We start from the raw sequence: 15,991 nt of genomic DNA on the forward strand, positions 1-15,991 counted from the left end.
CAACCAACAAACCAACCAAATTCGTGGAAAACATAACCTCCTTGGCAGAGGTCATGAAAGAAACTATGTGCACAATGAGAATTCTATTCAGTCAAAACAATTTAAACCAAAGGCTCTGTAAGTCAGTCACCGTCATACTCCATTATCGCTTATTTTTTTTCTCCAAAGCGATCCAAAAGTGCTGTTGTTTAGCGTGACCGTAAGGTGGTAGCTAAATTCTGCTAGATGCACTTAAAAAAACTGCTAGATTTAACAAAATCTGCTAAATCACCTATCATTCCACGAAATACATTATAAGCACTTATGTAATAAAATGTCCTGAAACAAAACCAATGTCAAACAATTTGCTTTAAACAAATTAAATAATAAAAAAAAAAGCTAAGGGAACCTCCAATTGAAGCTTTTTGAAAATTAATCAGCTATATTTCCCCCGTCTGAGGGGAAAAAAATAAGACAAAAAATACGAACTTACTTGCGGGAAACGCTTCGACTTCAAATGTGGAGAATAATCGGCTGAGGACATCTAACACCAAACCATTGAAAAGAGAAGCAAGTTCACGATTCAGTCTTGCCAAATGTCACAGTCATTATACATTGTACTCCCTTTTGAGATATGGACACAATACGAAGACGCTGTGTAGAGCGAGTGAACTCTTCGGTATTTACCACAATTGTCCCGCTGCAAATAGCGTCCACCTGTTGTGTCCCTCATATGGAATCCGCTTACAAGGATTATCATACATGGGCGAACTACCCCGCCTTATATCTCCGGAAGTACAATTGGGAAATCGTAAAGACCAATCCGGGCACGCTATCAATTCTATCCCGAAGGCCCCCTTCAAGCATTGTGCTAGCTATTGTTCAGATAATCCGTCACGGGGCAGTTGCTGTGTGCAATAGCTTGCACAATGGCTTATCGATTGAAGGGGACATTGTGTGTGTGTACAGCCGGATTCGTCTTCACCTTGCCTAAATATGGTTCATTTTTTAGGACAAACCCGAATAATGTTATTCAGATCCTACATCGAACACCGAATGTCTCTTTCACATCTTAGTCCGGTCAGAGCATTCCAAACCTTGAATTTTTGTTTTTTTTACAAAAAACGCTGATTTTTTTTTTTTTCGTGTTGATGAGTTTGCTCCGGAAATACACGCTTTTATTTCATTATAAACTGACGCCTACATGGGCGAGGCTCAATTTGTAGAGAACACTATACAGCTTTGTAATGTATTAATGGCCCGACTGCCATGCTTTCTATATATCTCATTTCTTTCTCGATTAAACCACGGCAGTTTCCGGGCTTTCTCTCAAGAATCATGAATAATTTTCATTCTGGATAAACCCTGCAGACACAATCATCTCATTCTGCAATCCCTCCATGAATACATCGCAAGGCACGGTTTCACCCATAGACGCGATACATTGACTTTTTTGGTTCGAATTTTCCTTTCACAGTTGTGAAGGAGCGCAATTATATTTCAATTATGCTCATTTCAACCTTGCTCACCCCTATACCGAACTGTCCTTTAATCCTTTGACACTTCCGGCATTACACACGGGGTATCAATGTCAGATAATTTGCAAGTGTTAAAAACAGTGATGGATTTCTTCTTTAACGATTATGGACCCTTGTGTAATGGGTATGAGGTTACGAAAACCAAATCTGTTAATAAGTAATAAATAATCAGCTAAGTTGAAAATAATTATGATTCAAATATATAAAGAAGGAAGCTACAGCTCTAGAGACACATAATTTTCTGGACAGAATGGCCCATGTAATAAAATCTATATTTTAATACAATCTTTTTTAATACACCTTAATGACCCATTTATCTCTATTTTCAATTTTCATTTTGCCTCGTTGATGTTGCTGCTCATGCGAATTTCCATATTTCATGAACAAACTGTGATGTCATCTTAGGGAAAAATTTCAGTGTTACAGCTGCTGTGTCATCAAGATCAGAGGTTTCAGGATTTTGCCCAGCATGGTAAGTTCTTTGAGCTTTGATGATGCATTGTTGCATCAGTACATAATTATACAAATTAGTCTATGAACAAATTTTATGCACACATTCTTTTCAGTAACTAAAAATTCGGATTCACAATTTGAACAAAAAAAACATGTAGACTGTAGAATTTGTACCTAACATGACATCACAGCAACAACGCCTTCAGTTGTCAAAAAAATTAATGGATTATTGTTTTGAAAGAATTGTAAAATTTACTTTACGAAACATTTTAAGAAAAGGTATGTCTCAAGTTTTCATACATTTCGATGGACTGGACACTTGCACAAAATATGATCCATTGTTAAATTGATTTCTTGAAAATAAAAAAAATACCATTTAAAGAAGAAAACAGCTAGGTATTTACATGATGCCATGAGGAATTATTGCAAGTATGGTTGTATCGATCAACAATAATAGGTTTTTCTCGGTTGTTATCTTTTACGTCGAGACATAAGCGACGATACGTTTCTTTTTACTTTCTCTACACAAAGATAAACACTCTATGTATTATCTACAACGCTTTAATATTAAAATTAAAATATCTTAATTAATCATTCTACACACTTATCGGTATTTAAATGGTGCAAATGTCTTACAACAGTGCTAATTAAATTGACTATTCAGAGTTTCATATTTTAACACAGGCTGTTCTTTGGAGAGATTGCAAACGTCTCATCGCTAGAATTAACACTACAGAAGTGCGACTAACTGTCCAAAGTATTTCTAACATCGTTATTCAGTCCGTTATTAAACCACCCAAACATTGGTCAAGCGTTTTGAAACAAGTCTAGATCCAGGGCGTGACGTCAGACGATCTCGCTACCACACAACATGCCAGCTTTGTACCATTCTCTTCTGAATTTGGACTCGAGTCATATCGCACGGCGTGAACCTGTACGAAAAAGAGAGAAAACAAATAAGGATTGTTAATATCAAATTCATTGTAATTGTGAAGGGAATTTTGCTCTCTCCTGTGAAAATTCGCTACATTTACACAGGACTAAAGGAGACACTATGGTTTTTCCCCCTGAAAATTAAATGGCGATCTTGATGTTCTTTTGACAATTTGACAACGCAAAGAAGTAAAACCAGTTGTCAAAAGATACCTAGATGAGGTAAGAGCAAGGGCGGATCGGGGGGGGGGGGGGGCCAAAGGGGGCCATGGCCCCCCAAAAAACGAAACCAATTTTTTTTTTTATATGTGACATCGCAATAAAGGCAGGCAATGAGTACACCATCATCTTTTCCTCAAATAAAAATTGGTTAAAGTGGTCAGAAATTGCCTCAGATCGCACCACAGAGCATCTAGAATCCAAATATTTTTCGGGGTCCTTAAGCGGGCCCCGAACCCCACGCCGTAATTTTTTTGACCCACTTTTTTGGGGGACCAAAATTGTTTTGGGCCCCCCCAAAAATTGTTTTCTGGATCCGCCCTTGGGTAAGAGCAACCGTTACAAAATCACTAGGCATGACTACAAGCGTAATTTTTACTCCTACGATAGTTAGGGCCAATTCATGTATAATTCAGTAGTTTCGATGGGCAAATTATGTTTATTCATGAGAACAGAACAATGGCATAAACAGTATTGTTGCTCTTTAATCAATCAGTTACATTAAATCGTTTTAAAAGAACGGTTGTTCTCGAGGTACCACACAGTAGCCTAGTGGATAGCGTGATTTGCTATGTATACAAAGATCCCTGGGTCGAATCCACGTCGTCGATCGCTGCTCATTTTCATTGACTATTTTGCTTCTCCAAAATTATTGTTGAGATCATTTTATTAAAAGAGAAAAGAGAACGAAAACTTGGTGTCTTGCAATGATTCAAAGGAAAAACTGAATTATTCATGACATTGCCCTCTAACCCTCCTGCGGAAAATAAAATACGCTGACCGCAAGGCCTACACATGATATAAAAACATGTATGTCTCAAGAAGAGCGCCAATTGCAGTGGCACATTCCAAGCTTATATAATTTCCAAGGTTTGGAAGATTTCATGTTTATTTATTTATTTATTTTTGTGTTGCCCACCATCATCATTGTACAGTCGTCAATAAAAAAAAATACGACATCATGTGGCACATCGAAAGTGCCCAATATTTCGGGGGGGGGGGGGGGTGGGAGGCAATCGAGGTTAAACTTTTTGCAAACAAATCTCCTTATCTGAGATCGTAGCAATCCTTGTGTAAAAGTCAAGCCAATAGAGGGCGCCTGTTTCATCTGCAAGGAATAAATCTCACCACAACAGCTCTGCCAAGAATGGAGTGTTCACCGACGAGTCCTCCGGATTCAGCCGTCCATGCCGACCGCACGTTTCCTGTCTCGTCCCGCTGAACAGTGCCGAGAACATCAGATTTACTGAAAACAACCAATAAAATAAAGAACGTTTATCTATAGCTAGTTCACAGTAATTATGTGGCGGGAACATGTCTTTACATACACAGTTCTTAGTTAGGATGAGGGCGGGGGGTTTCAGGCCTTACTACATGTTGTCTCACAAAAGGACACCCTCTGTTAGGCCAAGAAAAACAAATTCGGTCTCTGGTCAGACCAAAGTTCCGGAATTGACGCGGGGACGCGGCTTTTTTTTTTCTTTTTCTTTTTTTCTTTTTTCTTCAAGCTTGGATTGTACAGAAAAGGTGGGGTACTAATTTGCTTTTTTGGTGTCCTCATGTACATTGGTGTCCTCCATAATTTTCCTTGGTGCTCTCGATCATTTGCCTTGGTGCAATTTCCAATTCCTTGGTGCTCTTTGGTAAAAAAAAGTTGAGGAGGTGCGGCAATAGAGGGCGCTGTTGGAGCTACCTCGGAACATTTTGGAAAAAAAGATTGATGCGCATGATTAGAATTGACGCGCGCGCTGACCAGAGACCGACTTATTTTTTTTATTTGGCCTTAGATGAAAATTACCAGAAAGGTACTGAATTTTTCAGAAAGAGGCAATGCAAGAATGACCAAAATAAGCCCCCTAAGTTTCACAAACAATATAGCGCGCTACATACCTCGTTATACCACGTGACTTTAACAATACTGCACGTATCTTGCCCCAATTTACATAACTATACGAATAGTTAGAAACACTGTTTGTTAAGTATTTAATCTATTTTGATTTTTTGGGGATGATTAAAATTTAGTATTTTGTTGGAAACTTAGGGGGCTCGTGTTTGGTCAATTTATCGAGGCCGACCGATTGACTACACTGAGTGACATGTAGAAGCTCCGGAGCTTAAAAACCGCAATAAGGAATTCCATTGTCGACACAAACAGAAGACTTTACAAGTCATGTGTCCCTAGGTCTAAACGATTAACACCTGATATTCCCCGTTCCTGAAAAACGTATGCCATATTGTTATCGAATAAGGATGATGTATTGACGCCATATCCTGGGTATAAGCATTCGAAACACCACCCTTATTGAAGCAATTGGTAAAATAAACGATTCTACAAATGTTATGTTTGCTCTATAAAATTTAAAACGTCTATAAAAGCTTGGATTCTAGTATGTCTTTATCCACAGATTGCGTTGTTGGAACGCTCGCCTGGCTAAAACTGTGGCCTATTACAATACAGACTTACGGGTCATTCTATACATTTTAGGTTGAAAGTTCCTTTGGTCCCTTTTGCATTTATATTTTGTAATTTGCCATTCAAGTATCATTAAGAAAGACTTCATTTTTTTGAGGGGGGGGGTGGGGGTTAGGGTTTGTTTGCTATTCATAAATCTACTCTAGGAGGATGACTGCATTAAGATGGTACGAGAGTAAGAACAAACATGGACCCCATAATTGAAGAATGACCTTTATACTACAATAAGGCGAGCCATCAGATAACAGACCGTTCGGGTACCGGGTCCGGTATGCTAATTTCTTTCACCCCAATCGGTACGAAGCCAGAAGCCACCCGGTCACTGAAGCGTGACGCCCCAATCGGTCCAAACTGGTGACTCAGGGTTTGACAATAGGCAACATAAATTGAAGTCTGGCCATTGTTGGAGGATTATTCGGCCCGCTGGGATTACCAGCGGCAACTTCTATGAAGCTCATCACAGTCATTATTGCCTACTGGAGGATTAGCGCGTCGCAAATTGGTTCCTTTGTGATGAGCCAGAGCCATGGTGCAGAAGCCTGGTGGAGTTAATCCAGGCCGATCGGTTCCATGCAAGGTCCCAATCCCTTCAACATACTGGGCGGGCTCAACCCCGAACGGTCTGGGGAGGGATTCTAATTTGAGGGCTCGCCTAAAGAGAACCCATACCCAATTGAAGTCGTCTGACCGACTTCGGTTGCCCAATTGGTGTACCTCATCCCAGTTGACTCGCATCCGTTGCTAAGGTCCCCGTACTCATGCACGTCAATGGCGTGTTCCATTGGTCCGTCAGTCGCCAGACCATAGAGACCAGCCTTGATTTCCATGGATCCTCCAGATTTCTGCCGTAAAACATTGGTTCAAACAGTTGAGCATGTCACATTTGAGTCCAAAATATTTCAAATAACTCATTAACATGCAAAAGTAAAGGCTGCTCTTATCAAACATGTGTGGTTTAATCAGGGTTTAACTTTAGCAGGAGCCCGCTATCCAAATGCCATTCAAAACAGAGGCAGACAATGCAAACTAGGTTACCTTCTGTTTGAAAACTATCTGGCCGGTCACGTGGTTCTTGACAGCCAATGGCGCATACGGAATGTTGTTTGCTTGGAGATCGCATCGTGCAAATTCGTAATTATCCAATGAAGGATCTGCATGCTAAAAAAAAAACCAAAGAAAACAATCAAAAGTTCACATCTTTGATGTAGATCACATACTTATAAGATTTGTTTTTCTACAATATCCTTGACGGGCAGTATGCTCGGAAGTAAGACTACTACTCATGATCATTTTGATTGTGCGGTTAATGTTCCTCGTAGTTAACCAGCGAAAGTCACAGTTTGAAAAAAAAGTCACATAATAGTTTTGTTGTAGAGTTTCCAATGTTTCTGTAAGTACTCACAGCATTGCTGTCACTGACTGCGCCCTCATTGTCGACCTCAGTTTTCATTGCAAGCTCATTCTTGTCATTGCCTTCAAAAGTGGGCTCCTCTTTCAATTGAGTTACTCCTTGATTTTCATCAACTTCATGATTTTTTGCCAGAGTTTGGCCATTAGCAACTGCCGCCTCTTCGGCATCCATATCCTTCTCCGTGGGTGTTCCAACTTGTACTCTGCTTGCATCCATCACTACACCATTCCCGTGATTTGATTCTTCTGCTTTGCTTTCTTCCGTTTCTTGAACTTTAGAAAGGTTTTCCTTCGAGGGAACCAGATCATTTGCTTTATTCTCTTTTCCAGATACAACTTCTTTCTCCTGGACATCTCCCGTCGCCTCACCCTTGTCACTGGCTTCTATTTTCTCTTCTAAATTTTTGTCAGGCGAGGGAAGGCCTCCTTCCTTATTAATCTCTTCACCAATTTTGCTAGTTTTCTCATCAACAGGCAAGACCTCGACCTCTTTAACTTTTGTTTCAACTGCACCACCTTTGCCCTCATCTAGACCTTCCCTGGTAAGTGAAGCAGAATCAACCTCAGCTGTCTCGGCGTCAGTACTATCTTTAACCACGGCGCTTAACTCATGACCTTCGATTGGTGCCTTTGCTTCGTCTTCTTGTTCAACTTGTGCATCATCCCCAGAAACTTCGACACCACTAGGATGCTGCTGCTGGTTGCTTTCCTCATTAGAATTCACTTCTTTCATAGACTCGCCAGGAGTCTTGGCTCTACTCTCAGAACTCTCTGATACCTTGACGTTCTTACTAGTGATATCGACATCAACCCCATCCTTCTCTCCTGCTGCTTTGTTATTGTTTACTACTTTAACAGTTGTTAAAGTTTCATCAGATAACTCATCGTTGACATTGTCGTGATGCACATCCGCATCTAAGACACTACCGGAAGAAGTCTGGGCGTTTGCATTTGGTACCTTCTCATCAGTGTGTTCGGTCTTGTGGGACGCGTCCAAAATAGCTTTGATTTCACCTTGATTTTCAGCAATGTCTGCTTTTGTGTTGATGTCGACTTCCTTATCGAAAGCTTTAAAGTTGTCGCCTGCATCTGCTATTTTATCGATGTCAGCAGCCGCTTGACGTTGCTTGTCATTTTTGGCTACTTCCTGGGATACTGAAGCAGCATTTGCCGCGATGTCGCTGGCAACGTCTTCTTGTATATTCTGAATGGCATCCTTACTTTTACTCTGCACTTCTTTGCCAGCAGCTGTACCCATATTGTTGTCATTTTGATCCATACTGTCTTGAGTAACGGCTGTTCTCTGAGGAATATAACCCTCAGATGTTTTCGACACCTGTGCCGGCATTTTTTCAAGGTTGAAGCTCATGGATTGACCAGCTTCTGGACCATCAGCTGCTCCCAATTCCAATTCCTTATTCATCTTCTTCAAGAACAGCATGAGCTGAGAAACGATCTCATGATCATTCACAGCACGGTCAGAGGGAATATCGAGGGGATTGCCAATATATTTTAATGGTGACGCTTTCGAGTCCTGTACTTGTTCTTCTTGATCAACTTGCTGGTCATTAGGTTTTGAGCTTTGGTCAGCTGCTTCATTGCCACTTGCTAATTTTGCATTAGTCTCTGCAACTTTCACCTCTTGTGTTAGATCTGTATCTGAGGATTCCACTTTCTGGTTTAAGTTCCCAGTGTGATAGTTTTCAAGGGAAACCGCGCCTTCGATAGTATCGGACGATCCGACTTCGCTAACAACTTGCTTCACATCTTCAGTATCTGCCTCTGATTCCGCCTTAGTGTCTGCAGTTTTCGGAGCTTGTGCCACGTCTTTGTCAGTTACATCTACATTCTGTTCTTGGCTCTGAATGGGAAGATCGGCTTGGGCAATTCCCTCTTTGAGACTCTCAGATGTCTTCTCCTTCATTTCTTCAGAGTCGGCCCTTGCAGTCTCTTTGATGCTGCCCCCTTCTCCTTTTGCCCCAACATGAGACGGTTTGTCTAATGCATCCTTCTCAGCCAACACCTGTTTTTGCTCTGGCTCTGCTGCTTGGCTGATTTTCTCTCCATCGATACCAACATGACCAATTTTCATGTCTGCTTGCTCTTTATATTCATTTTCCTCCTCAGAGATGGTATCGTCGACTTCTTGTACGTGGTTTTGAAAATTGTTCGCCAAGCTAGCCAGACTCTGACGTTGTTTAGACAACTGTGCCTTTTCCCACATCATGACCCCGTCAAGTACGTGTTCGTTCTCTAGGTTGTCGGTTTCAGCGTCGTGGTATGGAAGATCGAGTGGAGCGTTGTTAAATTCTTTTGCTGTTGCCACTGCATCCTTGTTGTCGTCGGAGCTGATATCGACATCGTTTCCTGTACTTTGTTGTCCCCTAGGATTTGTCAAATCCTCCAAGTCTTTTACAGGGTCGCCCCACTCCTTAGTTCCTTCTGGGTCTAGTTTGTGCAACTCCTTGGATAAGTTATCCTCCTCAGCCGTAGTCTTTTCAGCAGTCGACACACCCTCACCCTGCTTTTGTGCTACACCTAATTCTTCGTCTTCAGCCTCCTGTGCCTGTTTCTGCAGTTCCTCCTTTCTTGCCACCTGAGCCTTCAAGAAGTCTGCGAAGCTGCCATGATCTCTGATTGTATTTGTCTCGGAGACTTGCTCTGATTCAGGATTTGTATCTGGTGCTTTGTCAGACTCTGTAGAAATCACGTGAACGATGACTGATTTTAGATCAGTCATGGTGAAAGCTGGACCTTTCGAATCAGTTTCTGAGTCCTTTCCTTCCAGCTTCGAATTATCCTCCTGGCTACCTGTTTTCACTTGACTCCCTGCATCGGCTGTTTTCACTTCAGGTGCTGCATCTTCTGATGATTCACCAACTACATTTTCTCTAGAATTAGCCTCCAGAACAGTCGTCTCAGCAAAGTCCAGATCAGTCGTTTCCTTTCCAAGCATAGTTGACCATCCGTCATTCCTCCTTTCTCCCTCAACTTCTTTAGTCGTGATGCCATCACCTTCAATATCTTCTAATGCTTCAAGTTCGTCAACGGGATGCTCAAGATGTAGATATTTCAGAATCGCTTGGATTTCAAGATCAGTAGGCTCATCGTAAGGCTGATTGATGAATGGTGCAGAGTTGACAGCTGTCAGAAAGAAAAAAAAAAACCAAACGATCAATTTCCCAAAGTCGTAAAATCTACAGAACATATTTCGAAATTTCGCACCAAATCTTATTCTGATACGAATTCAAATAAGGCTTCTGACTAAGTAAAAACAACTAATAGTTTGACTCTGCAGTCAAATGAGTTGCGTTTTCGTTTCAACTAGGTTTAACTATTATTAAAGATCTGAGTTTAGGTCATGTAAAAGATGGAAGACTATTAATTACACTCAAGATAAAAACAAATCTGCAATTTCTAAGATTTTGTAAAACGTATACATTGAACAGGATTGAGAAACGATATCTGTTGTTTGAAAAACTTTGTCTGGGTTGCGAAGCAGGCATAGATCTCTCTCGCTCTCGCTCTCTATATTTTTTTTGTGGGGGGGTTTCAACCTCCCAGATTTGTTTCATTTTTTTAAAATAGAAATTCATTAAAAATAATGAGAACCGCCCGCTCTGACACCCCAAAAATATGTTAATTATACTATTACTTGTATCTGCTTTTGCAAAGAATTTTGTCCAGAGCCAACTGACAGGTGAATACGAGGGTATTTCTACACTATTCTGTAATATAGGGATGCAACCCTGCAAATAAATTCCCATAGACACTAGTGCTAAATGCCCATACTTCAAAATTCTTTTAAAAATACTCAGAACTCTCACAGGTATTTAAGCTGCACAGAAAAGTGATGATCGACATGTCGTCTTTCAATTTCGTTTCATTTTTTGATGGGTTGACCATTGACTTTTCGAGAAATTCTCGCCCAAAGAAGACGACCCCTATTTTCCCCAAAGTGGAACGGCAGCCATCTTGAAAAACGATCCCTCCACAACATGGCAAAATAGCGCCACTTTCAAGCCCAATTGTATCCAAAATGCTCAGAATTGGAAGCCCCGAGTCCGGGCCAGAGGTTCATTGCCATATCTCTTCAATTCCCCAATGTTATGGCTCCCAGAACTCTCTAATATAGAATATTTTGAGGGTATAACTTTTATTCATGAGCTCGGCGGACGGATTTAGGCCCATTTACCGGTGTGCACCCAAAGTGTTGATGATCGCCGGATTTGAACAGCGCCCCCATTGAAAGCATGGTATGGGTCCCCCCCCCCCTCCTCACCTATCGATTTTACCGAGGCCAAGAGTCCTGAGAAAAAAACTACATTTCACATTTGTTTTGCTGATGAACTCCCCCCCCCCCCCCCCGCACAAATTTCTGGATCCGCCCCCGCCAAACTTTGTCTTTCGGGAGTGTGAGAATAATCGAATTGGCAAGAACATTGTTTAAAGCATTAATACCCAACTGTTTCAAGAAAACAATTATAAAATAAATAATCGTATAAAAATCGATCTGATTAAGGAAAATTACTGTAGATTAGATTCGTGTTAATATGTTTGCATTTGTTTTCTCGGATCAAGCCCATTTCCCTTTAAGGACGGTTGCGGTCGGTAAGAAAGACGGTAATACACGGAAAAAACAACTAACGCTTTCCTCGTTGCTTTTTGTCTCTTCAGTGTTCCAGCACGAACATCAACATTTTGAAAACATGGCAGGGGCAATATGCGATTTAGGTGGCGCTATTCATCGTAAATGGAACTATTATGAAGTACCAACTCGCCTGTGCACGCGTACACTGAGAGCTTACAAGGACGGATCCAGAACACATGTTTTTTTTTTCTGGGGGGCCCAAAAACAAAAAATTGGATCTCCAAAAAGTGGGTAAAAAAATTACGGCAAGGGGTTCAGGGCCCGCTTAAGGGCCCCAATTTTGGTTTGATTCTATATGCTCTGTGGTGCGATCTCAACTTCTGACCACTCTAAACACATTTTTTTTAGGAAAAGATGGTGGTGTACGCAGTGCCTGCCTTGATTGCGACGTCATTTCAAAAAAATTAGGTTCTCTTTTGCGGGGCCTTGGCATCTTTGCCTAGTCTATGTATAATTTGCCGTGGTCTATTACGCGCGAACAGATTGGCTGATTAATTAGGCAAGACCCCGCCTCTTGACTTCCTAGATTTTGACCAAGCAGCGGGCACTTTCTATAGGCCTATCGGGTCTTCGGTTATTCACCCGTTGCGCGTCATAGACCTGGATACAAAAATAACTGTCAAGACGCGCGGCGCTCGGTATCATGTTTAGCCGCGAATGCGTAGTTGTTGTATTACAAAACACTGCATTTTGACCGATCACAGCCTTAGTCCTGATTTGGGAATGAAATGACGTCACGATTTAGTAAAGTCGACTCCGATTGGCTGGCGCGCGGCTTGCATAAATTTGCATGTCAGGAGACGTCAAACGTTTGACCGGAGATAGGGCTCCATGGAGAACGGGTGATACTCAGACTACCCTCCCCCCCCCTCCGATCCGCCATTGAGAGATTAAATGCACCGTACTTTTGCATTTACAGATTTGAACACTTTTGAAAATCTAACCACGTTTTCCAAACCTTCTGTTTTCTAACTCTGAAAACAAAATATTAATAAATGAAATCACTGGACATACAGAGCTTTTAAATTAAGTTTAAAAAACAACGATGTAAGCCGATGTTAGCCAAAACCCAACATGGGTAATTCTATCAATTTTGGCCCACTTTTTCCATGTCCCTGTTACATCTGACATCAATGATTTTATCATTCTGATGCACCCCTTAATGCAGTCGTCCTCCGAGAGTGGTAATAGATAGCAAACTACCTATCCAACTAATAAAACAAAATCGTTTGACGTCATTCTTAATGGTACTTGAATGGCAAATTACACAGTACCGCGGTAAGGCCACACAAAAAAATAGTCGGTCTCTGGTCAGACCGAAGTTCCGGAATTGATGCGGCGACGCGTTTTTTTTTTGTGTGTGTGTGTGACAAGGTGGGTACTATTTTGCTTTTTTTGTGTCCTCATTATACATTGGTGTCCTCCATAATTTGCCTTGGTGCCCTTTATCATTTGCCATGGTGCAATTTCCCCATTCCTTGGTGCTCCTTGGTACAAAAAATTGAGGAAGCGCGGCAATAGAGGGCGTTGATGTAGCTTCCGTGATAATTTGAAGAAAAACAAGTTGAGGCGCATGATTAAAACCGACGCGTGCGCTGACCAGAGACCGAGTATTTTTTTGGGGCCTAACAAGGACAGGAAAAATGTCACGCTTTGGACCAGAATGACCCGTATCACAAATCTGTCAATCACTGATATCGATCTGCCTAATGACGGCAAGTTAATAGCGTCAATAGTTGCAAACATCCTGTTTGTACTGATTAAATGATTGTCTGCATCGGAAGGCAAATAAAGAACACCTCCACATCCCCGTTCGCACAATGGAGGCGGGAAGTGCATATGTGCGGGTAATTTGGATATTGCTGACGTAATGCTCTACAAAACGACGAAATGATAAGGGTTCCATGCTAAAACATGAAGCTTATTCAGCTACTGCGGTCCTGTGCACAGTATATAGAAAAGCACAAGTGAAAACTGAGAAAACAAGCATTCCGGTTCCTTCCCTTTTTGAAAGGAATGTACATATTCCGAGGGTGGGGTTTTCGTAAAACCTCTGTGTTATGGTTTACAAATTTCTACCAGGCAGACAGTGAGTGTACTCGTACATTGGTGTATTCCTGTGCTGTTTGTGCTTTATTTCGGTTGAAGCAACACTATTTCATTAGGGTGTCAATCTGGTGGTCACGGCGCCGGTGGGGGGGGGGGGAAATTACCCCCCCCTTTCACTTTTGACTGGGGAATTGACCATTGGATCATCCCCCAAAGATTGTTGTGGTGAGAAATTTTCGATTTTAAGGTTATCTTTAAACTTTGCGATTGTCTAATTGTATCACGTAGTTCAGAAAATATGAGGAAAAAACCAGTACAAAACCTTTAAATGCACAATTTTGCGTTTAGATGAATGGAAGTAAGCGCACATGGTTTTATAACATTTAAATTTGTATCAAATTTGCCCCCCCCCCCTCCGCTTTTCGAATTTCCATGGCAAGGACATTTTAGGATTTTGGATCATCGCCCATCCCCCCCCCCCCCCCCCACCCGCCGACACGCGATACGAATACGCCACTGACAAATTGCTCGAAATCTTCAAAGTTTCTGCTCAGTTGACAATATACATTTGAGAAAACAGAGTAAACGTATTATTCCGTCGCTAACACAAGTACACAAATTGCATCCACGGGCACACCTTAAACCAACTCCAATGGTCGTAAGTTTCTACCGAATGATACCTTTCGGCGAAATATTTTCACAGGGAATTTGGTTCCAGTCCTGATTTTCTCGTCAAATCGCTGTGTGTGTTTTCAAGTAATTGCAAACGTTCATACGCACCGATGACATTGGTATTCTTCATCGTCTTCTCGTATGAGGTAGTTTTTTTCAGTACCTTCCATGCTACAATGCCTATACACTTTTATCGAACCTTTACAACAGATGAAGAACACAGCTTAAACAAATGCCTCCAACCGTACTCTGATGAACGCCGGTTGCGCAAATATCGATTACAGCCTAGGGACATCAGTGCATTTCTGTTAAAAATACACCTTCATGGCCTCGTGGTGTTTTTTTCATAATTATCTATTGTGCAACTTTGTCTGATCACAATATTAATTTGTGGATATTAAAGAAATCCAAATAGATCAAATTAAAGACGTCATGCCATACAACAATTATTTCATATACGGTTTCGTGGCAGATATAAAAGACCTAAACATTTCATAGTGATTTATCATCCCTTTTTGATGGAAAAAGAAAGACATATAATGACACCAATAAGTATATACAGAAGTCTCCGGAAACGGGCTTTTCCCCCAGCTATAATAGTATTTTTTTGACTGATTTTGTTTTATTTTTGGCTTAAGCAAAAACAATCTAATCTTTTTCGAGATCGAGCAGCGCAAATATATTTGTCAACAATGTTTAAATGGAAATCAATCATATTGTTTCATCTTGTGAATAAGTTTGACATTTTCGCATGGCTAGTTATTTATACTTAGTGTAAAATTACTGTACAACACATTTGAATCTTGTCCTTGTACGATGAGTACACTTTGAATTGAAGAAAATCGATAGATTTTAAGCACTAAAGAACACAACGTTCGAAAGATACACTGCCCCGGCTTTTTTTTAAACGTCTTATAAAATCAAAGAACTTAAGATTTACTCACCAACAACGACTCCGAGTAACGCAAGCACACAACTCAACCAAGACAGCGACGCCATGACTTGCAAGCACAGGTTTCCTAATCAAAGTGGTCTGAAAATCTTTGATTTTTAAAGCCTTCACCTTCCTACCAGCAAAGTTTTGTGCGGTTTCTCACGACAGTAGAACTGGATTCCTTTTTCGAAACGTTATTTCCATGCCCGCATGTTGCCATTTGTTTTGGTCATCTTTGCACATCACGTGAAGTCCTGTCATTTGACGGGTAATTTGAATATTTATTGTTGTGGGTTGTAGGCCCTAAAAGGGCTCAAGTTTTATTTGTTTAGATCGGAGTTACCCGCATATTCGTTTGATTTCGTGTCAAAGCGAATGGTAAAAGTAAGTATTTGGAAAGAGGACATGTGAACATGTTTCCCTAGAATGGTTGCTATTCACCTTTTAAAATAACATTTTGCATTAGGTGAACCAAACCGCTTCCTGTCTACACTGTTGTTGCCGTGTTAAAGGTATACAAGATCATTTGCATTTACTTTATCCCCCAAATCGTACTAGGATTAAAGATCGTACTGGTACTAAACGGGTACAGAAATTGTTCCGCCATTTAAAAAGAAATCAAGAAATGTAGGTCGTTTCCAACGGTCAGTCAATTGACTGGATTTTTTTTTTTTTTGGGG

General features: G+C 40.9%; 1 protein-coding gene across 1 annotated transcript; it reads right to left on the minus strand.

Moving 5' to 3' along the window:
* Positions 1-1,753: 1,753 nt before the first annotated feature.
* Positions 1,754-15,475, minus strand: LOC119731182. The gene is made up of 6 exons (XM_038204248.1): positions 15,322-15,475; positions 6,998-10,149; positions 6,631-6,753; positions 6,265-6,437; positions 4,251-4,368; positions 1,754-2,902 (listed from the first exon to the last, which is right to left on the minus strand). Exons 1-6 carry the CDS (start codon positions 15,374-15,376, stop codon positions 2,798-2,800), a joined length of 3,726 nt encoding a protein of 1,241 aa, XP_038060176.1. The 5' UTR covers positions 15,377-15,475; the 3' UTR covers positions 1,754-2,797.
* Between the last annotated feature and the right edge of the window lie 516 nt (positions 15,476-15,991).

Source organism: Patiria miniata, unplaced genomic scaffold, assembly GCF_015706575.1.
Source record: "Patiria miniata isolate m_02_andy unplaced genomic scaffold, ASM1570657v1 HiC_scaffold_23, whole genome shotgun sequence".
NCBI lineage: Eukaryota > Metazoa > Echinodermata > Asteroidea > Valvatida > Asterinidae > Patiria > Patiria miniata.